The 23,790-nt window shown below is 44.2% G+C and overlaps 1 protein-coding gene across 3 annotated transcripts in view; it reads left to right on the top strand.

The window, feature by feature from the left end:
• The first annotated feature begins 743 nt into the window (after nucleotides 1-743).
• KIZ (kizuna centrosomal protein) overlaps nucleotides 744-23,790 on the top strand; it is a 93,712-nt gene continuing 70,665 nt past the window's right edge. For all 3 annotated transcript variants that reach the window (XR_005595751.1, XM_039528778.1, XM_039528777.1), the window contains exons 1-3: nucleotides 744-930; nucleotides 15,561-15,623; nucleotides 18,612-18,771. Coding sequence is in view for 2 of the 3 variants with exons in the window: in XM_039528778.1 (XP_039384712.1) it covers nucleotides 818-930; nucleotides 15,561-15,623; nucleotides 18,612-18,771 (336 nt within the window). In the remaining variant the exon portion in view is untranslated. The remainder of the gene's footprint in view (nucleotides 931-15,560; nucleotides 15,624-18,611; nucleotides 18,772-23,790) is intronic.

Genomic DNA, 23,790 nt, shown 5'->3' with positions numbered 1-23,790 from the left:
TCGGTAACACTCCGCTCACGTTTTCAAGCTTACCTCCCCCATAGGGTGACCAGACAGCAAGTATGAAAAATCAGGACAGAGGGTAATAGGCGTCTATATAAGAAAAATCCCCAAATATAGACCGTCTCTATAAAATCGAGACATCTGGTCACCCTTCTCCCCCACCACCAAGAGGTTTAAAATCTTGGGGAGGAGGGATAGCTCAGTGGTTTGAGCATTAGCCTGCTAAACACAGGGTTGTGAGTTCAATCCTTGAGGGGATCATTTGGGGATTGGCCCTGCTTTGAGCAGGGGGTTGGACTAGATGATCTCTTGAGGTCCCTAGTAAACTATGACACTCTATAATTTTTTGTACAGGGAAACTGAGATTCTGGGACCTAATCCTATGGCAGGGATTAATGCCCCGAAACAGGCCCTTGGGGCAGCTGGATAGGGACCAGCCATAAGGCCACAGTGAGGGGCAACAATGCTGGGGTGGGGGGGACACAACCTTCTTTTCTTCCAGCCCTGGGGGCAGCAGCTAGAAGCCAGAGGCCAGGGAGGGCTGGGGCCAGGTGACTAAGGGACGTGGGGGGCGGGGCTTATGGACACGCGAGGGGCGGGGCCTGGGCTGCCCTTCCCGCGGTGCGGCCCACTAGGGGAGGGAAGCAGAACGAGGCCCTGCCCCCTCCCAGGCTGCCGCCAACGGGGGGCGGGGCCTGGGCCGCGGTCGGGACTGAGAGCGAGGCTGCTCCGCCCGCCCAGCTCTTCCGGGGTCCGCTCGGCCGCGAGGCATGCTGGGAGCCGTCGCTTAGGACACCGGTGTAAACAGGGCGGCATGTGCGGGGCGCCCGGTCCCGGTCCCGGCGCCGCGGGGGGATCCCGGCGCCCTCAGCCCGGCGGAGGCTCCTGCGCGATCCTGGGCAGCCTCCAGCTGCGGCTCCGGGACAGGTGAGGAGCCGGGGTCGGCGCCGCCTGCTCCGGGCCCCGCCGTTCGCTTAGCGCCGCCCGGGCCCGGGGGGAGCCGAGCCCGCCCGCCCGCCCGCCCGCCCGGCGCTGGGGCCCGTCTCTGCCCCGTAGTCCCCTTGTCCGTCGGTCCCCTGTGTGAGCTTCCCTGTCTGCCCCCGTGCGCTCCCCTCGGCTCTGTCCGGCCGTGCGCTCCCCGTCTCCTCTGCCCCTGCTGTCCGTCCGTCCGTCTGTCCTTCCCCAGCCCCCCCTCTGCCCGCCCGTCTCCTCTGCCCCCGCTGTCCGTCCGTCCGTCTGTCCTTCCCCAGCCTCCTCTCCTCCTGCCCGTCTCCTCTGCCCCCGCTGTCCGTCCGTCCGTCTGTCCTTCCCCAGCCCCCTCTCCGCCTGCCCCGTCTCCTCTGCCCCCGCTGTCCGTCCGTCCGTCTGTTCGTCCCCAGCCCCCCCTCTGCCCGCCCGTCTCCTCTGCCCGCGCTGTCCGTCTGTCCTTCCCCAGCCTCCTCTCCGCCTGCCCCGTCTCCTCTGCCCCCGCTGTCCGTCCGTCCGTCTGTCCTTCCCCAGCCTCCTCTCCTCCTGCCCGTCTCCTCTGCCCCCGCTGTCCGTCCGTCCGTCTGTCCTTCCCCAGCCTCCTCTCCTCCTGCCCGTCTCCTCTGCCCCCGCTGTCCGTCCGTCCGTCTGTCCTTCCCCAGCCTCCTCTCCTCCTGCCCGTCTCCTCTGCCCCTGCTGTCCGTCCGTCCGTCCTGTCCTTCCCCAGCCCCTCTCCGCCTGCCCCGTCTCCTCTGCCCCCGCTGTCCGTCCGTCCGTCTGTCCTTCCCCAGCCCCCCCTCTGCCCGCCCGTCTCCTCTGCCCCCGCTGTCCATCCGTCCGCCTGTCCTTCCCCAGCCCCTCTCCGCCTGCCCCGCCTCCTCTGCCCCGCTGTCTGTCCGTCCGTCTGTCCTTCCCCAGCCTCCTCTCCTCCTGCCCGTCTCCTCTGCCCCTGCTGTCCGTCCGTCCGTCTGTCCTTCCCCAGCCTCCTCTCCTCCTGCCTGTCTCTTCTGCCCCCGCTGTCCGGCCGTCCGCCTGTCCTTCCCAGCCTCCTCTCCTGCCTGCCTCTCTGCCCCCGCTGTCCGTCCGTCCGTCTGTCCTTCCCCAGCCTCCTCTCCTCCGGCCCGTCTCCTCTGCCCCCGCTGTCCGTCCGTCCTTCCCCAGCCCCCTCTCCGCCTGCCCGTCTCCTCTGCCCGCCCGCCTTCCTCTGCCCCCGCTGTCCGTCCGTCTGTCCTTCCCCAGCCCCCTCTGCCCGCCTGCCTCCTCTGCCCCGCTGTCCGTCCGTCCGCCTGTCCTTCCCAGCCCCTCTCCGCCTGCCCTGCCTCCTCTGCCCCGCTGTCCGTCCGTCCGCCTGTCCTTCCCCAGCCTCCTCTCCTCCTGCCCGCCTCTCTGCCCCGCTGTCCGTCCGTCCGCCTGTCCTTCCCCAGCCCCTCTCCGCCTGCCCTGCCTCCTCTGCCCCGCTGTCCGTCCGCCTGTCCTTCCCTAGCCCCTCTCTGCCTGCCCTGCCTCCTCTGCCCCCGCTGTCCGTCCGTCTGTCCTTCCCCAGCCCCCTCTCCGCCTGCCCCGTCTTCCTGTGCCCCCATTGTCTGTCTGTCTGTCCGTCCGTCCTTCCCCAGCCCCCTCTCCGGCTGCCCCGTCTTCCTGTGTCCCCGCTGTCCGTTTGTCCGTCCTTCCTTCCCCAGCTCCCTCTCTGCTTGCCTCGTCTTCCTGTGTCCCCGCTGTCTGTCCGTCCGTCCTTCCCCAGCCCCCTCTCCGCCTGCTCCGTCTTCCTGTGCCCCCGCTGTCTGTCCATCCTTCTCCAGACCCCTCTCCGCCTGCCCCATCTTCCTGTGCCCCCGTTGTCTGTCCGTCCTTCCTTCCCCAGACCCCTCTCCGCCTGCCCCATCTTCCTGTGCCCCCGTTGTCTGTCCGTCCTTCCTTCCCCAGCCCCGTCTCTGTCTGCCGCGTCTTCCTCTGCCCCCGTTGTCTGTCTGTCCTTCCCCAGGCCCCCTTTCTGCCTGTCCAGTCTTCCTGTGCCCCTGTTGTCTGTCCTTCCTTCCCCAGGTTCCTTGTCTGTCTGTTCCTCTGTCACCATCAATTGCACGTTTTTGCTGTTCTATTTGACCGTCCCCAACTTCCCTCTCTGTCTGTCCTTCCCCGTGCACCCTGTTCGCCTCCCCACCTTCAGCCTCTATTTGTCAGTCAGCCTCACACACTGTTGTAGACCTCTAGCTCCTCCTATCCATCTGACTTCCCTCCTCCTACATTACCCCCCCCCCCCCAAGCTGGCCCTAATAAATAGGAAGTCCAGGGAAAGGAAATAAGCAACATAGAGACTAAATTGATCATAACCAAGCCGCTGTTGTAAAACCACTTAATGTTCATGTTGCCTTAATACTGTCCCAATGTTATGTCTTTATGTAACCAAGAACTGGTTAGTCGGTGGACAGTGCAGAAATTGGGACTGAGAGTTCAGGTGGGTGGTGTCTTTGGCCCTGGCAGCTTGTTCTGTGTGAGTGGACTCCTTTGGTAGTGTGGAGCCTCGCAGAAGTCAGCTGGATACTGCATAGACACCAAGCAAGTTTCCGAGCCAGGGCCTAAGAAGGGATCTCTGAGTTAGGGTGACCAGACAGCAAGTGTGAAAAATCAGGACGGTGGTTGGGGGTAATAGGCGCCTATATAAGAAAAAGACCCAAAAATCTGGACTGTCCCTATAAAATTGGGACATCTGGTCACCCTACTCTGAGTTAGCCTGTACAAAAGTCTGATGGCTACTGCACTAAGTAATGTTCCTGCAATTGGTAACCTAGCACAGTGCCACAGTGTTTGTTGCACATGCAGCAGGAGAACATCTAAATGCAAACTTAAAAAGACCTCATTTGAAAAATTGGGGGGAATAAGTCATTAAACCACTTCTATTATTAGGTGCATTTAAAACTTTGTTTTTTAAACAGAACTACATTTTGGCCTAAGTCACTTTAAATGTCTCAAAGGATGATACTTCTGCCACTTACTTTTGTTTTATTATTTCATTTCGGGCAGTTATATTTTTGCTGTTGAGTGTGAAGTATGTATACAGATTGTTAAACTTCTTAATTATTTAGCTTCTTTAACACCCCACTTTTGTGATGTGTAGGCTGGTATTGTGAATAACATCTATAACAGCTGCTGATCTGTTGCTGATATTCTGAGCTTTTCAAGTGAAGTGGCCCTTTGACTTGGCCCTGTTTTCAAAATGGTACACCACTTTTAAACAAACAAACAAAAATAGAAACCAACACTTTGAGGACATACACATGTTTAAAGGGCCACATATATGCATGCTTCTGTAACAAGTTATTATAATTACAGTCTAAATTAAAAAAAAAAGACTGGTGATTTTAGGTGCCCTCGGTTTTTGGGTCACAGCATGACACACTTTAAAGGGGCATGATTTTCAGGAGATGCTGAAAATCAGGATTCTTTAAGGTATTTCTGGTTGAGGCACCCTAAATAACTAGTCACTTTTAAAAAAAGTTTGGCTTTAGTAATACCTCAAGCTGTGTGAAATGAATTGCAGAAAACACCACTACAATTGACTTTAAATAGCAGGTGGTTTTGGCAATTTGAAAAGAGAGATCATGGAGTCTGAACAAAAAAGGTCCCTTGAGAGCATAGAGTCACATTGATGGAGCACTGTTGGGAAATTTGTATTGTTGCTGTCTATGCCAGAGGATCCCGAACTTTTTACTAAGGCAATCCACCAACTGCATTTTTGTCTTTTTGTGACCCATTGTGATGCTCTGTACCTCGGGGGAACACCCAGCACACCCATGTTCATCTTTGTAAAATGATCGTGTGGTATCCAATGCAAAATTTGTCATGTTGGGTGTCTTCGGAAGGCTCATGATGCACTGAGCGTTGTTGTTATAGTGATGTTATAATAATTGTTGTTACAGTAATGTTATAGTTACAGGTTGTAATTTCATATAAAAACTCTCTAAGAGCAGAGGGGCAGTTCACACCTCATCAAGGCAAGTATGGGACAAACCCATCCCAGCCTCACAGGAACAAAGGATGCTGGCCTAGGCAGCAACAAAAGCATCTGTTGGACTCTCGAGTGAGTCACCCCCTTTCCTTTTGGTCAGTTTGGGACTGTGATAAGGTAATGCTCACCTGACTCTGGGGGGGGGGGGCAAAGCCAAGAGGGAAGAAAGAACATTATAAAAGGGAGAGACATTTGCCATGCTCTTCCTCTCTCGCCCACCTACATCTGCAGACACCACACCAAGCTACTGAAGTGCTGATCAAAGGGGAGAGCCTGGCTGAAGGGCAACCTGCCAGCCTGTGGTGAGAAGCATCTAAGTTTGTTGAAAGTGTTAAGATCAGCTTAGAATGCATTTTGCTTTTATTTCATTTGACCAAATCAGACTTGTTGTGCTTTAACTTATAATCACTTAAAATCTGTCTTTATAGTTAATAAATCTATTTGTTCTACCTGAAGCAGTGTGTTCGGTTTGAAGTGTGTCAGAGACTCCCCTTGGGATAACAAGCTTGGTACATATCAATTTGTTTGTTAAATTGACAAACTCATATAAGCTTGCAGCGTCCAGCGGCCATAACTGGACACTGCAAGATGGAGGTTTCTAGGGTTGAGTCTGAGACCAGAGATATTGGCTAGTGTCATTCGATTGCCCAATCCAAGTTGCAGCTTACATGCCAGAGACTGTGCATGAACAGTCCAGGAGGGGGGTTCTCACAGCAGAGCAGGGTAAGGCTGGCTCCTAGAGTCAAGGATTGGAGTGACCCAGCAGATCACTGGTTCAGATAACACCAGGGGAATGTCACACCCACCATTAAATATATGCACCCTCTGCCCCAGCACCTCAACCCTAATTCTGACCCCTTGTGGAGGGGGGCTGGGCCTAACTATTTCCAAGGCAACTTGGGCCAGATTTTTAAAGGTATTTAGGCTCCTAAAGATGCAGATAGGTGTTTACTGGGATTGTCAAAAGCACCTATCCGCATTTTTGTGCACCTGAATACCTCACTCAAATCTGGCCCAGCTGCCCATCCGTCATGACAGGGATGGCTGGGCCAAGCCTGAGTGGCTGTGTCCCCATGCACCAGGTTACAAAGCCTGGAAGGGGAGCCTTTAAAAATCTGACTCCTGGAGGGAGGGCTAGCTCAGTGGTTTGAGCATTGGCCTACTAAACCCAGGGTTGTGAGTTCAATCCCTGAGGGGGCCATGTAGGGATCTGGGGCAAAATTCAGTAGTTAGTCCTACTAGTGAAGGCAGGGGGCTGGACTCAAAGACCTTTCAGGGTCCCTTCCAGCTCTATGAGATAGGTATATCTCCATATATGAATAGTTTAGAAGAACCTTTTAAGGCTGTCTAGTTGAGTAGATTTTTAAGCACAGTGTAGATCAGGGATCTCAAACTCAAATCGCCACGAGGGCCACATGAGGACTAGTACATTGGCTCGAGGACCACACCACTGACACCTTTTCATATAAAGATACAAAAGCTCCCCCAGCCCCACCCGCACTGCACCCCTTCCCCAAATCCCTGCCCTGCCCTGCCTCTTCTCCACCTCTTCCCCTGAGCGTGGCTCCCCACTCCTCCAACTCCCTCCTGGAAAGCACTAAGCGCTGCCAAACAGCTGTTTGGCAGCAGGAAGCACCTGGAGGTAGGCAGAGGAGCGGGGATGTGGCGCGCTGGAGGGGCGGGGGCGGAGGGAGCTTGGCAGCCACAGGAAATAACTCAGCAGGCTGCATGTTTGAGACCCCTAGTGTAGATGTTCATGAAACCAGGATAGTGAGTCTGGATATAAGAAGTTGCTTCAATTAGAAAGTGTTTCTGGATTTAAAAAATCCACCTGTCCAAGATCTTGGTGGTAATGCAAAACCTAAGTGGCAGTAAAAAGCGAAAAAGAGTCCTGTGGCACCTTATAGACTAAGAACATAAGAAAAGCCGTACCAGGTCAGACCAAAGGTCCATCTAGCCCAGTATCTGTCTACCGACAGTGGCCAATGCCAGGTGCCCCTGAGGGAGTGAACCTAACAGGCAATGATCAAGTGATCTCTCTCCTGCCATCCATCTCCATCCTCTGACGAACAGAGGCTAGGGACACCATTCTTACCCATCCTGGCTAATAGCCATTTATGGACTTAGCCACCATGAATTTATCCAGTCCCCTTTTAAACATTGTTATAGTCCTAGCCTTCACAACCTCCTCAGGTAAGGAGTTCCACAAGTTGACTGTGCGCTGCATGAAGAAGAACTCAAAGACTGACAGACTTATTGGAGCATAAGCTTTCGTGGGTGAATACCCACTTTATCAGAGGCAACCCACAAAAGCTCATGCTCCAATACATCTGTTAGTCTATAAGGTGCCACAGGACTCTTTGTTGCTTTTTACAGATCCAGACTAACATGGCTACCCCCGATACCTAAGTGACAGTATTTACTTGTAGCTAGCATATCATAGCCTTAAAAAAATACTGTTAACAACTTAACATTTTTCACATCTATTGTTTCTAGTACAATATTGATGTAAAGATTAAAAGCCATGGACCAAGTACTTGGCCAAGTGCCTTCCTCTTAGCATCACTCTGTAGGGGAAAAGAAGGATGGAAAGCTGGCTTAAAGCCAGGTGGGGATTCCTCTTGCATAGGGGAAACCCCGGGTGGCATAAAGCCGGGAGAGCTGGCTCTGTGCCATCTGCTTCTTACATTCTCTCCCTGACCCCACGCCTGCTACAGCGAATGTCGCTGGAAAATGTTATGCTGGTGATCCTATGCCATTGAAACCACCCCCCTTAAGATGCTGTCACCAGCTGCTGTAATTTAAAGCAACTTTAAGTGACCCTCTCCCCAGGATCAGGAACAGAAAGGTGGCATCATGTCACTTCTGTCTCCACTCCAGGTCCTGTGCCAAGTATATCTTGGCCAGACTCAGGATATGTCTGAACAGCTCTATCTAGTTTTGCTTTAACAGGATGTCTAAAAAGAGTAATATCCAGTGGGCCTTCTCCAGTTGGCACATATTCTTTCCCTCCCTTTCTTCCCATGTTTGTTTACTTTTGTGTTTGCACTAGTATTGTCAATGATATTAACACCAGTGCTGCAAAGGCTTCTGTTACATTGCCTTTAGGTGGGTCCTATGTGAACACTGGCCATTTCAACATTTTGTAGTGATTAAGTGGCACTTTAAAAAAAAATGTTTAGAATCTGAGGATTTTTCTCACTAGATTAAGGCTAAAAGTTTCAAAAGCACCCCAGTGATTTAAGAACCTAAGTCCCAACAGGTGCTTTTGAAAATTTTACCCTGTATCTGTAAGTTCAAAGAATGTTAATATTGCATTTAAATTGCCTGACAGCGTTGCATCATCCTGTAGTTGTTTACATTCTTCCCTTAAGTGGTTGGTTATGTTCAGACATAATAGTGGGACAGTATTAAGAAGATACATGCATAAAAGGGGTCTGCTGCTTGGTTATATTTCTCTCCTCCCATCTTATTTTTGCTGAAGAAGAAAGGAGTTCCAAGTGACTTCCCTTCTCCTCCTTTAAATCCCTCCTCAAATCGCACTCTTTTAGTGAGACATTTTAAGAATAAGCCACTAAGACTTGAACATATAATAAAAATCCACCAGTTGCATGAAGATTCCTGCCCTCCCTCCCCTCCTCCCCCGGTGTACAAGAGTGTACAGTATTGCTGAATGTATGAGATTATATTTTGGACTGTATTATCTGGTCCTCATTCTCCTAGGCCCTGCTGCACCTTGTATAGTAATGTCAACCTGTGATAACTTGATATAAAATGTTACCATTTGTGTAAGTCACTGAGCACAGGTGTTACTTGCTACACTAGGTGCAAGGCGGTGGAGATTCAAGCCCTTGGTGTCTAAGACAGTGAGCTCATTGGAGGATGGACTGTCTTCCGTATTATGTACAGATCTGAGCAGGTTGTGATTACTCAACACTTAATTTTGCATGATTGTTGGTGAGAATCGGAATCTTCTTATATGAGAGGTGTGAAAAATCAAGTAAATAACTTGTATAGCTATGTGCTGTACTTAGCATATGGGAAAATATTTAATTGCCCTCTACAGCAGGATTTCAAACTATAGACCTACTAATTATCTTTCCATTTTATCAGATATTTGCATGCAACATGCCTATGCAGTTTTGCAGCACAGGCTTTGATATAGCTGTCCCAGTTCACACATGCAGGCAGAAGAACAGTTTGCTAAAGGAGATTTTGACAATAACAACTTTCCTGGAATTGAGAAGTAGAACAGTCATACTGTCCCAGCAATTCATTGCCTCTCTCAAGTCTCAACTGCTCTCTCTGAGAGTGTTAACTTTCATACTTCTGAAGAAATCATACTTTTCATCTTGAAATTTAATCCAATTTCTTGCCCAATATAAGGTTCTTTGCCTTATTTTAGAACAGTATAAGATTGCAACTTTGAGGCATCAGAAAATATCAGTTTTTCAGCTGGAGCTCAGTGCAGCCTGTGTCCTCCACTTTAATGCTCCCTGAACTGGCTCCCCCAAGCAGCCCTACACTAGTTAGTTTGGACGCTACTTTGGTTGTGAAACACTGATTAGTCAATATCAGGATGGCAGAATAGGCAACTGTAAAACAAATGGATCTATCATACTTCTATGGCACTCGTTTCTGTTGTATGCAAGCACCTCACAATCTTCTAGGTACTTGTTCTTACAACACTGTATGAGATAGGGGAAGTACTATTATCCCTGCTCTATGGATGGGGACTTGAGGCAGAGAGTTTAAGAGCCTGTGTATTCACAAATTTAGTTTGCAGCAAGCGAGCGTGTAAATCTACCCCGCACTAGCCTGCCACACACTGTATCCATGTGGACCCTGTTGCTGCACACTAAAAGCTCCCTAGTGTTCTTTGATTTACTCCCGTTTCAAAATCGGGTAGGTCAAAGTTCATCTGGGAACTTTTTAGTGTGTGATAGCAGCATCTACATGGACGCTTACTGTGTGGCAGGCTAGGGTGGGGTAGATTTACACCCCGGCTTGCCGTGAACTTAAGTGATTTGCCCACGGTCGCACAGGAAGTTTGTGGCAGAACAGGGAGTTGAATCTGGGTCTCCTAAGTCTCAGATTCGCACCCTAACCACTTGATCATCCTTCCACTCTAGAACCTGAAGATTCTGTGTGGCCTGAAAATGATTCCCCGGGACTCACTGGTAGAATGCTCGGGAGTGCTAGGCTTGCCTATTAAACACAATGTTTTACATTATTGTGAAGAGCCTTTGCTACGTACTGCAAAACTGTGTGAGCCAAAGGGAAGCCTCAGGCTGGCTGACTTGGTCTTTTACGTGAAAATAAAGGTGTCCTCAGTATGGCGTGGCTTAGAAAAAGACATAGTAAGTGGCTTGATACCACCTGCTTTAAAAAAAAAAACCTAGGCAAGGGCTAAAGCTGCTGTCTCCAACTGATATATAGGGAATCAGGTTTGCACCTAGTTTATTAGGCAAAGTTACATTTCAGGCTACTGTAGGCTTTTACACTAACCATTTAGAATTTCCCAGCTGATGATACTCCAGACATTGACTGTCTGATCCCTAACACTTTAAGCATTTTTGTGTGATGGAACTCCAAGAAGATCCCACTTTCAGTAAAACCCTTGTTAATCAAACATCTGACATACAAGCCAGTTATAGGGATGGTGGGAAGCCCAAGTGGGACCAAGGAAAATGAACATCCTCAAAAACCAAACTAAGCAATATGTTTCCTGTTGACATTTTATCTAGTGTATCAGAGAGTGGGAAATGGTATTGTAGCTTAAACCATCAGGCTGGGATCAGATGTTCGTGACTGAATCAGGAGCCAATCAATGTTCTGTGGCAGTCAAAAAAGCTAACAATGTTAGCAACTGTTAGGAAGGGGAGAGATAAGACAGAAATATCATAATGCCCGTACAGAAATCCATTGGCTGGCCACACCTTGAATACTGCATGCAGTTCTAGTTGTCCTGTCTCAAACAGATATATTAGAATTGGAAAAAGTATAGAGAGGGCAGCAAAAATGATTAGGGGTATGGAACCACTTCAGTCGGAGAAGAGACTAAAAAGATGGGACTGCCCATTTTAGAAGAGTGAGGACTAAGGTGGGGGGGATTAGATAGAGGTCTATAAAATCATATGAAGAAAGTGAATAAGGAAGTGTTAATTACTCTTTCCCATAACAAGAATCAGGGGTCACCCAAGGAAGTTAATAGGCTGCAGGTTTAAAACAAACAAAAGGAAGTACGTGGCATGTGCTGGCACCTGGCCTGCCGGCATCACACAAGGTCCTAGGTCTCAACTGAACACTGAGAAATGCATAGCTGGAAACCAGTCTGGCTCACCTGTATGTTAGTATTGTTAATATAGGTGTTTGTGTTTGTTTGGTGTTTAGACTTAATGAATCACTTGTAGGATGTTGCATGTAATAATCTCATTTATAACATTAGTACCCCTTGTTATAAGGTGGTAGTGTTTGCATTGTAACCTTCTGTATTTGTGTAAGTCATCAAACAGGAAAGAGGCATTAATTAATGTAAAATGCTGGGTTCCTACAGAAGGTATTTAGGCATCTGTATCTATTGGGTTTCTGGGAAACGGGGCGGGCAAAGCCCGCCCCATGCTAGGTACTTCCCCATCAAGAAGACCCATTGAAACCAAATGAACCATTGTGGAACATCAAAGGGCAAAAACTTTAATTGCATTCATCCTCAACCCATGAAGAGGAGATGTATGCATGAATTCATCCCATCAGCTTGAACTGTGGGAGGAAGAGAATACAAATCCCTAACAAGAAGAAATTGTATCTCTATGCTGTTTGGACTTTGGGAGGACAGTATTTCTAAACATAAGCAAGGGATCCCCAGGTGTTTCGCCCGGGTTAGCCCTAAAGGGCATATAGATCTTGCATATTACAGCAGCTTCTACCACCTTTTGGAACATAAGCTTGTAACTCATTTGTTGATGTATGTTTACCTGCTTTAACCTTATAAATAACTGTCCTATTTCTTTTCCTTAGTTAATAAATCTTGAAAGAGTTTATTATAATATTTATTATAATATTGGTTGTGCAGATTTCCTTTGAGGATGGTGGCCTGATAGATCAGATATGGAGTGATTGCTTTCTGAACAATGTTCACCCACGGGTGACATGGTGTTTTTGTCTTTTATCATTTTTCTGAGAGAGTTCATTCAGAAGCATAGTGGTTATCTAGTTTCACCCATATAGTTGTTATTGAAGCATTTGCACTGGATGATGTACACCACATGTTATGATAGGCATGTGTTGAAACCATGGATTTTGAAAGGTGTGTTGTGGGGGATATTGATTATTGTAGCTGTAGAGATATATTTGCAGGTTTTGCATCTATTATGGCAGCGTCAGGAACTGCTTTGAGTTGGCGTATCCTGGTCTGGGAGAAATCTTGCTTCCGATGGCGAGGTTGCTCCTGGAATGAACCCAGTCCCTCCAAGCACAAGTCTTAGCTGTGCGATCAGGTGATCATCTTCACCCTTTGACCTCTTTTTTTTTCTGTTACGCTATTTTTTCTTGATTAAGATTGTCCATAAACCAGCTACAGAGTTTGTCTTTCATATCATTTGAAGTATTTGTTTATTTTCCTCGAAGCCTGGTTGTTGCACAGAGGTATTGCTGTGTTCTGTATTTGAATCACACTTATTTTGGTACATTAGTTGTTGTTGGTGTTTGTTGGATTCTCCTGTCGCTTTGATGGATGAGTGTTTAGGTTGTTTTGACTTGAGTTCTGGGTTTATTTGTTTTTATGGCTTCTCACCTGGAAAGCAAGTCCAGTCCTGGATTTGCAAATGCGGTTGCATGTCTTGCAAGTGTATTCATTGTTTGGGGGAGGGTTTGAGATGATGTCCTTACAATGAGCTCTCTTCTCCTTCAGAGACCTCTCATGCCGCTCCTCAAAAGTGGACATGCCCTCATGGCACAAATCTCTCTATCTGGGTCTGTCCAGTGCAACAAGCTTTCAGGCTCTAATGTCTATCTTGCATGCTTTCAGGATGACCTTCAAAGTGTCTTTATATCAAAGGCTAGGTCGACACGTAGAGTAGGTTCTCATGCTCAGTTGACTTTAGCGCCTCACTTTCAGTGTATGGGAAACCTCCATGTGGACCATGTATACAAAGTTGAGTCCTGATGACCAGGCTTTTAGTGCAATGGATTTGGCATCTCTCAAGGACTTCAATATTGTGGATCCTGTCCTGCCACATGCTATTGCAGATGGATCTTTGGCAGTGGGGGTGAAAGCTCTCCAGCTTTGATGTGATGTTGGTAGAGCATCCATGTTTCACAGCCATAGAGGAGTGAGGTGAGTAGAACAGCATGGCAGATTCTTATCTTGGTTCTGCGTAGACTCCATACTCCCCCTAGTGCCTGTGGGTGAGCCTCCAAAATGCCAAGCTGGCCTTTGCCAGGCACTGAATGATCTCATCATCCAGCATGGTTGCTGGAAAGTACGCTATCCAGGGAGCAGAACTGCCTGACCGAGTTGAGGGGTGTGTTGTCAGTTGTGACGATGGGATCATGGTACTTGTGATGCTGGTGGTCTGGTGCTAGCTGGTACATGACCTCTGTCTTTTTCAGGCTAATTGTGAAGCTGAAGCATTTTGAGGCATAGGCAAAGAGGTGCACAATAAATGGAATGTCCTCGAGTGTGTGTGCAATGAGAGCACAGTTGTCAGCAAACAAGAGCTCTTTAACTAGCTGTTCAATTACCTTAGTGCGGGTCCTGTGTCAATGTAGATTGAATAGATCTCCCTCCAATTTAAACCAGAAGTGAACGCCTCTGTCAAAGTCCTGGATTGCGAACAAGAGCATGGCCAAAAAGACAACGGCAAAGAAGACTGGAGCCATTACGCATCCTGGTTTGGTGCCGTTGGTGGCAGAAAAGGCTTCTGATGAATCACCACTCTCCATCACCCTGGCCATCGTGAAATGAGTGGATGACAACAATCATCTTCTGGCAGCCATATTTATGAAGGAGCTCCCCCACGATTCATCATATCAAAGGCCTTGTCAGGTCAACAAATACTATGTACAGGCCCTTGTTCTGTTCATGAGCCTTTTCTTGTATTTGTTGGGCTGCAAACAACTTGTCCATTGTGCCGTGGCCAGCACAAAAACTGCACTGTGACTCTGGATACACCAAGTCCACTGCGTGAGATATGAGCCCGTTGAGCACAGCCCATACAAGGATCTTCCCTGCTATAGATAGCAGTGAGATTCTGCAATGGTGGTCACAGTTAGATCTGCTTCCCTTCCTTTTGTATAGCTGGACTGTGCATGCATCCTTACACTCCTGGGGCATGGTACTCTTTCCCCAGATAGCCTTAAAAAGGCTGGTGAGTTTTCTGACCATGTGGGCATGTCCGCATTTGTACACTTCAGGTGAAATGCCATCAGGGCCTGCAGACTTGCCTGTTGATCGCTGCTTGATGGATGGCCTTAGTAATCTCATCTAAAGAAGGGTTCCAGGACAGGATCCTGTGGGAGTGAGTCAGCGGCTTCATCTGATGTAGTGGAATGACAGTTCAGGAGACTATCAAAGTGTTCTGCGCAGCGAGAGAGAATAGCACTTTTTTTCTGTGAGCAGCCTGTTACCATCTGCTGTGAGGACAGGGCCTGTACCACTGGATTTTGGGCCGTACACAGCTCAGAGTCCTTCGCAGAAGGCCTTCATGTCATGCTTGTCAGCCACTTCCTATAGTTCTGCAGGCTTCTGCTCTCACCAGTGGTTCTTCATAATCACACTTATTTTGGTACATCAGTGACATCATACTTAAGACCGCCAAAGACTTTTCCTTTTAGTAATATCTTTGTAATTTGCTAATTCAGTTCTGGTTTGAATATTTTAGAGATTATGAATCTTAACATGTTTGAATTTTCTGACGTATTTTTGGATTCTTAAATTATATATAGTTGTTTCAAAAATAGCATATTTACAGCATTATCAGGTGGATTGGTGTTCACCTTCTCCAACAACTACTTTAATTGCATGCTTTTGTTTGATTCTAACGAATTCATGGACAAATCTGGAGAAACCTTTTCATCCACCAGCAAAAATGTAACTGCGTTGACTTACTAGTTACAACTTTGCAAATTTATTACTGTTAAAAAAAAGTTTATTTGCTTAATGTATTTGTCCAGTCACCAGTTTTGGAAGCCCTCCTGTGGGGCTCTGACTTCAGGAGGGTAATGTAGTTGGTAGGCCCAACAGTGTCCTATGATTGGTTGATTTGTTTCTTATGAAGAAAACATAATGTGAGTAAATTTTCCACTGCTATGAGCTGGAAACAAAGAAGCTTATTTATTTAACTGTTAATGTGCCTGGAGAGCATTGCTCAGGATTCACTCTTTATTCTCAAGAGAAAGCTGTTTTGCTGACAATTTAAGGTCCAGCTGCATTATGGGCCTCTGTACTAGGCACTGTATAAACATGTAATAAAAATGCTGGTCCCTGCCCCAAAGAATTTATACTGTGTTTTCTTTACTCTTTGGCAGCTTAAGATGTACATTTGAACAATGGCTTGATCATTCTGTATTTCCTTTCTTTTTTCTTTAGTGAAACAAAGAGGCTGGAATTGGAAAGAAAACTGTTTGAGTACAGCAAATCTGATACATACATGTAAGCCTATTAAAATACGACTTATGCATTATTTTATTTTCATTGGGACAATGTAGTGATGACTAAATGCTTTTGAAATATCATTGTAAAGTTTGTCAGTTTTTAAAAGAATTTAATATTCACATGTTCAGTATAATATAAGAGCTTATTAAATGTCTGTTTGTTACAGTAGTAAAAACGGTTGATGAAAAATGCCTTGAGTGTCTAATGAAATGTAACCATATTCTCCTTACTCTGTATTATTACTGAAACTTTGTGTATGACTGTTAGACTTTCTTTCTGCGAAACCTTGGTGATCTAATTCATATGAGGAAGCTTCAGACAGTTGTCATGGAAGTTTACCACCCTGGGCAGAAAGTGTAGTCTTTTATGATAACTTAAAAAAAGGTTGATATTTTACATGTCCCATAAAAACAAACAGAAACTGTCCCTGAACAAATAGACCCAACATTCAGTTTTCCAGAATTCAAATTATTTCCATGATGCGTGTGAATGAATTCCATTAAAGTAAATATAATTAACCCATGGACATCAATAAGAGAATATTCTTTCTACAGTATATACTGCCAGTACTAGAATCTAAAAGGTGTGTGCTGGTATGACGGGGTCTATAAAACACAGACTGCAAGACCAGCCCTGCCCCGGCTCAGTTGTGAGAAATGTTAGTTATGGAGAGATGCACCCTCAGCTGCTTTAGCTAATGAGGGCAAGCTCAAGAGGGAGGAAGAGGAAGGGAAAAGGTAGAATAGCTTGAGACTTCAAGGGAGTAGCAACTCCATCAGACTGAGAGATTTATAACCTTCTGGAGTACAAGGGAGGTAACCAGAGATGGAAGTGCTGAGGGCCAAAGGCTTTTTGGCTCAGTTCTGTTGTGTTTGTTGACTCTGCCTTTTTTTCTTGTTGACGGGGTTTAAGCCATTGTTGCCCAGGTCCTGGACTGAGCCATGCTGCTCTAACTGGGACTTCGCACAAGGCGGTGCCAGTCCCTGCTGATAGCTTCTTGTACTTGACTTTTAAATAACCGAAATTAAAAAATCCAAAAAACCACAGCCACCCAGGAAATATATTAATGGTGAGGATAGAATTTTATTTTGATGAAACAGAGATGACTGCCTCTTCTACAACTTGCATAGTCACAAGGGGGAATGAGCATGCTGTGCTAAGAGAAGCACAGAGCTGGGAGTGGAGGAGTCAAAGCATCAGTGATGGCTGCAGGAAGAACAGCCTTGTAGTATTCACAAAACTTTTCTTTTTCCTACTTCCAGCAGAATGAAACTTAAGGGGGAGAATTCCAACTTAGCATCAAATATGAAATTGGTCCTTTGCCTGACCTCAGACCAGAAATTCTTGATACGGGGCACTCCCACAATATATGCGCTAATGTAGAACCAAGGGAGTTACATTTCCAACAGTGGTCAACATTTATGAGGCCCATTACCATTAGCCTATGTGGGGACCAGTATATTCAAAAAAGTGTTTTTTGGTCAATAAACTGTAAACTCAGGTCTATAGTTGCTTTTTTGACATTAGATACAATTGTATTCCAATGGACAGAGATAATTGTGTATCCAAATCTCTATTCCAAGCAACTCAAATGATCAATCTTTGGCAGAGATTTTTGGGCCAAAAATAGTAAAAGGTTACCATGGCTGAATAAATCTAGGAAGTTTCCTCCAAAATAATAAAAATTCTGGGTTCTGTCCATCCAGTCCTTCCACATGAAGGTTTTGCCACTGATTTTAAGGCTAGGATTGCTCCGCCTCTGTAGGGATTGAAGCAGAATTTTCTAGTTAGGTTTGACCAAGCTTGCCTCACAGCCGTGATTGTAGGAGCTCTGGAGCCATCAAATCTATAATAATTTGACCCCACAATGACATTAATTGGGAGAGTGTATATTAATTCTCATTCAATCTGAACCCAAGGTGGGGTCTGTGTGGTCAAATCTAACAGCCACAAAGATGTCTGGCTTAACAAAAAGGAGATATAGTTTTCCAAGTTGGGAAAACAAAATTCCCCGAAAGATAGGGGGGAGCTGTAATTTGTTCAGAGTCAGTCTAGGTTTCTTACCTGTATCCCAAAGGAATGTTCTGAAAATATTGAATTTCTTAAAATAAGTTTGAGGAATAGAAATAGGAGATACCCCTCATGACATAGAAAATTCTGGGAAAGAAACGGAGCATGACTGTCCTTTAGATCACGAAGCTCATGAAAATGGTGATGGATGAGTAGAGAATATGTTCAGTATGTATCCTGATGCTCTAATAGTGGGATGGGATCTCCCATGGCTTTTGGACAGTCAGCCTAGGACTTCTTGTTTTTAAAAAGTCTGTCTGGCCCTAAGAAACCCATCCTTCTTTCCAGGAGAGAGCAGATAGCTTTCCCATGATGCTGTATGCATTTTGTCTGAATAGGGCTCATATACTGGAAAATAAATGTTTGAAAAGGTGGGAGAAATAAATATACTGAGTTATTCACTCCCACAGACTGACTGACTGTCTGTTTCTCTTTTTTATCTGATATTAATTTAGATGAGTTGGAATTTCTCTGAGAACACTGGCAGTTTGGAAGACTTTTAACATTTCTGTCTATATGACAATCATTCAACAAACACTATTCCTTACAAACACAACTCGTTTTTAATGTGAACTAATATAAGATGGTTAGCATTAGAAATTTAATATATGAAGTCTGAAAATATAGTGGATTTTTTGGGGGGAAATTTGTTAATCCACTAATTTTTGTGTCCTTTTAAACACTATTTTAAAATCAAATTTAAATCTAAGTTATTTAGGTGTAGCATCTTGTTATTGATAATGTAGGCTTGAATAAATTGCTCAGATCTATACTTAGTCTTTTAGGAGTAAAAGAGTAATACTGAATACTGTACTAGCATTTTTTAAAAATCTCTCTCCCACAAATAAACTGATTCAAATTGTTACATGTGTGATTTCATTTTACATCATAAAAAGTGTTATTTTCCTCCCTTAGAGCTAAAATAAACTTCATAAAACTCAAAAAATACTTGAAAGAAATATGTGAACGACAGAAAAATGCTGTGTTGCGAAACCAAGAATTTTTAAAGGAATTTGATCGTGTTGAAGCTCATATTAGGACTTTTACAAGCTCAGAGGCACTTCAGAAATTGAAGGTAATACTTGTTTTATTACAACTGTTGTATTATGGTATTTACATAGGGGAAACTGGATTGATTGTGTTATGCACATCAAGATTTCAGATGTCAGTGAATCCTATTAACATATTTTTGCAATGCTTAGTATTTGTCTCTTTGGGAGTAGGGAAAACTGAAATAAGCTGATGTGACCTTGTAGACAAATGGGTAGTTAGTAATGCTTTATTATAGATTGTGGGTTTAGTTCTGTGAAGTGCCGAGTTTCTCTTGTGAGGTGCCAAGTGCTCTCAAATCCCTTGGAAGCAAGGAGGAATTGAGGATGCTCAGCACCTTGCAGGATTGCACCATGTGTTTGCAATAATGCTGTAGTTCAATGTTATCATGCCAACTATTAGCCAAGTAGATGCTGCTGTTCTATGATCAGTTAAATTGGAACATTGGGAAGGTTATACAAAATTTTTCTAATGATTTCTTTATAAGATTTTTAATTTTTCACTAGATATTTTTCCACTTTTGTAACAAAACATCATTACATTTGACATAGCAAAATTAAAAACGTAATGAAACCAGCTGGAAGACCATCCTAGGATGGCCATAATTGGTGTTGTCCTGCTTTGCTCATTACTTTTCCTCTGACTTTTCTATATTGCCTCTGCTGATGCCATCTGAAGAGTTTTAAGGGCTTGTCTTCACTTACAGCTCTACATTGGTACAGCTGCGCTGCTTTAGTGAAGATGCTACTATGCTGACAGAAAAGCTTCTCCCGCCGGTGTAGTTAATTCACCTCCTTGAGAGGCAGTAGCTATGTTGATGGGAAAAGCTCCTATTGACATAGCTCTGTCTACATGGGGATTAGGTTGATATAACTACATTGCTCAGGAGTGTGGATTTTTCATGCCCTGAGCGATGTAGTTATACCAATACAGGTCTGTAGTGTGGACTCAGCCTTAATTGACTGATGAGGCTGTTATATTAGATGTAGTTCAGCCTTCTCCTGCCTTTCTTTACTGCTGCTGATTTATCACCAGTTAATTGTTTAGTGACAAGATTAATTGTGACCTTAGATTAGCTCTGCAATTTATCTGCATGCTTCATTCTTGCTGGTTATAATGCCATAATTTTTTCATTAAAAGCCAGTTCTGTGCTAACATTTTGATGGCAGGCACAGCAACAGAGAAATGTGATTCAGATGAAACCACACTTTTCCAAAGTTGATGAGAACTATAAACTTTGCTATTGGAGTGATAAATGTAGGGAAATAGCCCTGTGGGATGCTTTATACTCAGAGTACATGAGGTAGATGGAAAATGAACTAATAAGGAACATTTTAGCATCAAATGACCAGATTATGTGGAACCAAAAAAGTGTAGAATTTACACTTTTTAATCTCACCTGTGGTGGTTGTTTCATGTAGAATCAAAAAGAAATCTGATATCTCCCAGCCTCTCTCCCCAGTCAGACCTCTTACCAGCTATGTTTGCAGCCCTGATTACTCAAAAGAACTCATTGCTGATCTCACTGAATGTAATGTAACCAAATTATGCCAGTTTTATAAAGAGAGACATTTTCTTAGTATGAAGGAAATTATGAAACTAGCTCTTAAGCCTGTTCCACTTTTTTCATTTTTTTACAAATTAAAGGCATTTATTATGTAATGTGCAAAACAAAATAGTCTTCTCTTACTCCTTCCACTGGCCAGTGACATGGTACAACCACAGCCCTTCTCTTCTTAATGTATTGCTTCCTGGTCTCTGTCTATCACTAGAAAGATCAATTTTATTTGAAGCCATGGGAGTGGGATGTTGCAGTTAATTTTAGAGAGGCAGATATCATTACTATCTGCATTATTGGTTGCTGGCTCACATGATGCCCCAAGGCTCTGTCATTTTGGTCATCAGTAACTTATTATGGAAGGTAATGAACATACAACTCATCTGACCCTAAAGTTTTTATGGTAATGAAGAAACTTTATGCTTGTAGGAATAAAAATAATGTGTAATATTCACTTCATGAGTACTCTGAGAAAGAAAGATCAGAAAGCCCCAGAATCTCCATAATTTTTTTTCACATTTAAATAAAAAATTGATGAATCCACTTGGCTGCCAATCTCCTCCATTCACAAACTCAAGTCGATTTTTACTTTTTCCTATGTAGTCCAGTTGCTTTGGGTGTATGTAGTTGTGGTGGGGTTCCTTTTTTTCCTCTCCCTAATTTTTATTGTAATTGTGTATTTTTAATATTTGCTCTTTGTATAGGTTGAATGATTATTAAGATTGCATTGCTCTTACTAAAATAGCAATGATGATCCATCTTATGCCTTACAGTAAAGTAAATGAATGAATGAATATTTCTGTTTTTATCTTAATGAAATGTTTGTAGTGAAATGGATCAGAACTGTAAATAACATACCGCACATGGAGACAGAAAGATAACTTTTTAACTGTGTATATATAATGGAGGGTATGTAGTTTTTAAAAATGGTAACTTTGCAACTGAAATACTTTCAGATCTACACTAAATGAGCCAATGGAAGTAACAATCCTTGTTCTTTAGGTGTATTGATCTGTGCTGTTTCTAACATATTGTCTTAATACCCACTACTGAGCAATTTGGAAAAGCTGAAATCTAATAGCTATCTTTGATAAGATAGTACTACTTTAAGTTTAGTTGATTTATTAAGCAATACTTGTGTGACATCTGAGGAGATATCTGAGCCATTAGTGATTATCTTTGAAAAGTCAAGGAAGACGGGAGAGATTCCAGAAGACTGGAAAAGGGCAAATAGAGTGCCCATCTATACAAAGGGAAATAAGGACAACCCAGGGAATTACAGACCAGTCAGCTTAAATTCTGTACCCAGAAAGATAATGGAGCAAATAATTAAGCAATCAATTTGCAAACATCTAGAAGATAATAGGGTGATAAGTAACGGTCAACATGAATTTGTCAAGAACAAATCTTGTCAAACCAACCTGATAGCTTTCTTTGACAGGATAACAAGCCGTGTGTGTGTGGGGCGGGGGGAGCCGTAGACGTGGTATATCTTGACTTTACTAAAGCTTTTGATACTATCTTGCATGACTTTCTTATTAAAAAAAAAAAAAAACTAGGGAAATGCAACCTAGATGGAACTACTATAAGGTGGGTGCATAACTGGTTGGAAAACCGTTCCCAGAGAGTAGTTATCAGTGGTTCACAGTCACACTGGAAGGGTATAACAAGTGGGGTCCTGCAGGGATCAGTTCTGTTCAGTATCTTCATCAATGATTTAGATAATGGCATAGAAAGTACACTTATAAAGTTTACAGATGATACTAAACTGGGAGGGGTTGCAAGTGCTTTGGAGGATAGGGTTATAATTCAAAATGATCTGGACAAACTGGAGAAATGGTCTGAAGTAAACAGGATGAAATTCAATAAGGATAAACACAAAGTACTCCACGTAGGAAGGAACAATCAGCTACACACATACAAAATGGGAAATGACTGCCTAGGAAGGAGCACTATGGAAAGGGATCTGGGGGTCATAGTGGACCACAAGGTAAATATGAGTCAAGAGTGTAACATTACTGCAAAAAAAGAGAACACGATTTTAGGATGTATTAGCAGGAGTGTTGTAAGCAAGATGCGAGAAGTAATTCTTTCACTCTTATTAGGCCTCAGCTGGAGTATTGTCCAGTTCTGGGTGCCACATTTCAGGAAGGATATGGACAAATTGGAGACAGTCCAGAGAAGAGCAACAAAAATGATTAAAGGCCTAAAAAACATGACCTATGAGGGAAGATTGAAAAAACTGTGTGTGTTTAGTCTGGAAAAGAGAAGACTGAGAGGGGATATAACTGTTTTAAAGTACATAAAAGGTTGTTACAAGGAGGAGGGAGAAAATTGTTCTTCTTAACCTCTTAGGATAGGACAAGAAGCAATGGGCTTAAATTGCAGCAAGGGAGGTTTAGGTTGGACATTAGGAAAAAATTCCTAACCGTCAGAGTGGTTAAGCACTGGAATAAATTGCCTTGGGAGGTTGTGGAATCTCCATCATTGGGGATTTTTAAGAGCAGGTTAGACAAACACCTGTCAGGGATGGTCTAGAAGATATTACCTAGTCCTGCCATGAGTCCAGGGGAGTGGACTAGATGACCTTTCAAAAGCCCTTCAAGTCCTATGATTCTATAATCTACTGAGGCCGTAATAATGCATCATCATCATAATTACCAGTCAGGTAAATATTTTATCTTTTTTTTTTTTTTACTTTTTGTCAAACAAAACAAAACCTGAATTTTTTTTGTTTTTTTTTGTTTATCAAAGAAAAGCTTTTTGTGGCAAAAAGTCTCACTCAGTAATTTTACACTGTGTAAAAATGTATTTCTTTGTAATCACTTGAAAAAATTTGCTGCCTTTCATTTCATTTGATGCCCCCTTGTTTTTGCATTATAAAAAGGGTGACTAGCAATGCCTGATCTGCCTTCTCTATACTATTCCTTACTTTTTATACATTTGTCACACTTTGGCCTATTCATCTGAAGGTAATGCTTTGTATTCTCTTTTCATATGGAAGTTTTCCATCCCTCTAATCATTCTTGTTGCCTGTTTTGGAACACCCTCTATTTCGGCTATATCATTTTTTAAATGGTTTGATTAGAACTGTTCATGCTGATGAAAATTCCTTTTCAACTCTAATACCTTTGCGCTTACATTTCTGATTTGGAAGGTCATTTTCTTGATGGCAGTGACTTCAGTTTATAGAACGAATAATTTTCAGGTTCTAGTGGCTGACCCATGTAGGATATGTTCATAGGTGGCAATTGACTTCCACTTTAATAAGTCAGGGCATGCTGCTAACATGCTATGCCTACATCCCCATTCTAATAACGGATTTTTCATAGCTACCTCTAGCTTATATCTGTTCACTTTTTTTAAGTCTATGAGCTGCACGTGCAGAACATTCTTTCCCCACATAGCTGGAGATCTGTTAGCTATGCCCCAAATCCCACTTATGCATTGCTGTAGGTGGTATCTAGTGGAGCATGCTTGGTTTCT

Source organism: Mauremys reevesii, linkage group 3 (assembly GCF_016161935.1).
Source record: "Mauremys reevesii isolate NIE-2019 linkage group 3, ASM1616193v1, whole genome shotgun sequence".
NCBI lineage: Eukaryota > Metazoa > Chordata > Testudines > Geoemydidae > Mauremys > Mauremys reevesii.
Note: the sequence above shows the minus strand (reverse complement) of the source record. Positions and strands in the feature narration are given on the sequence as shown.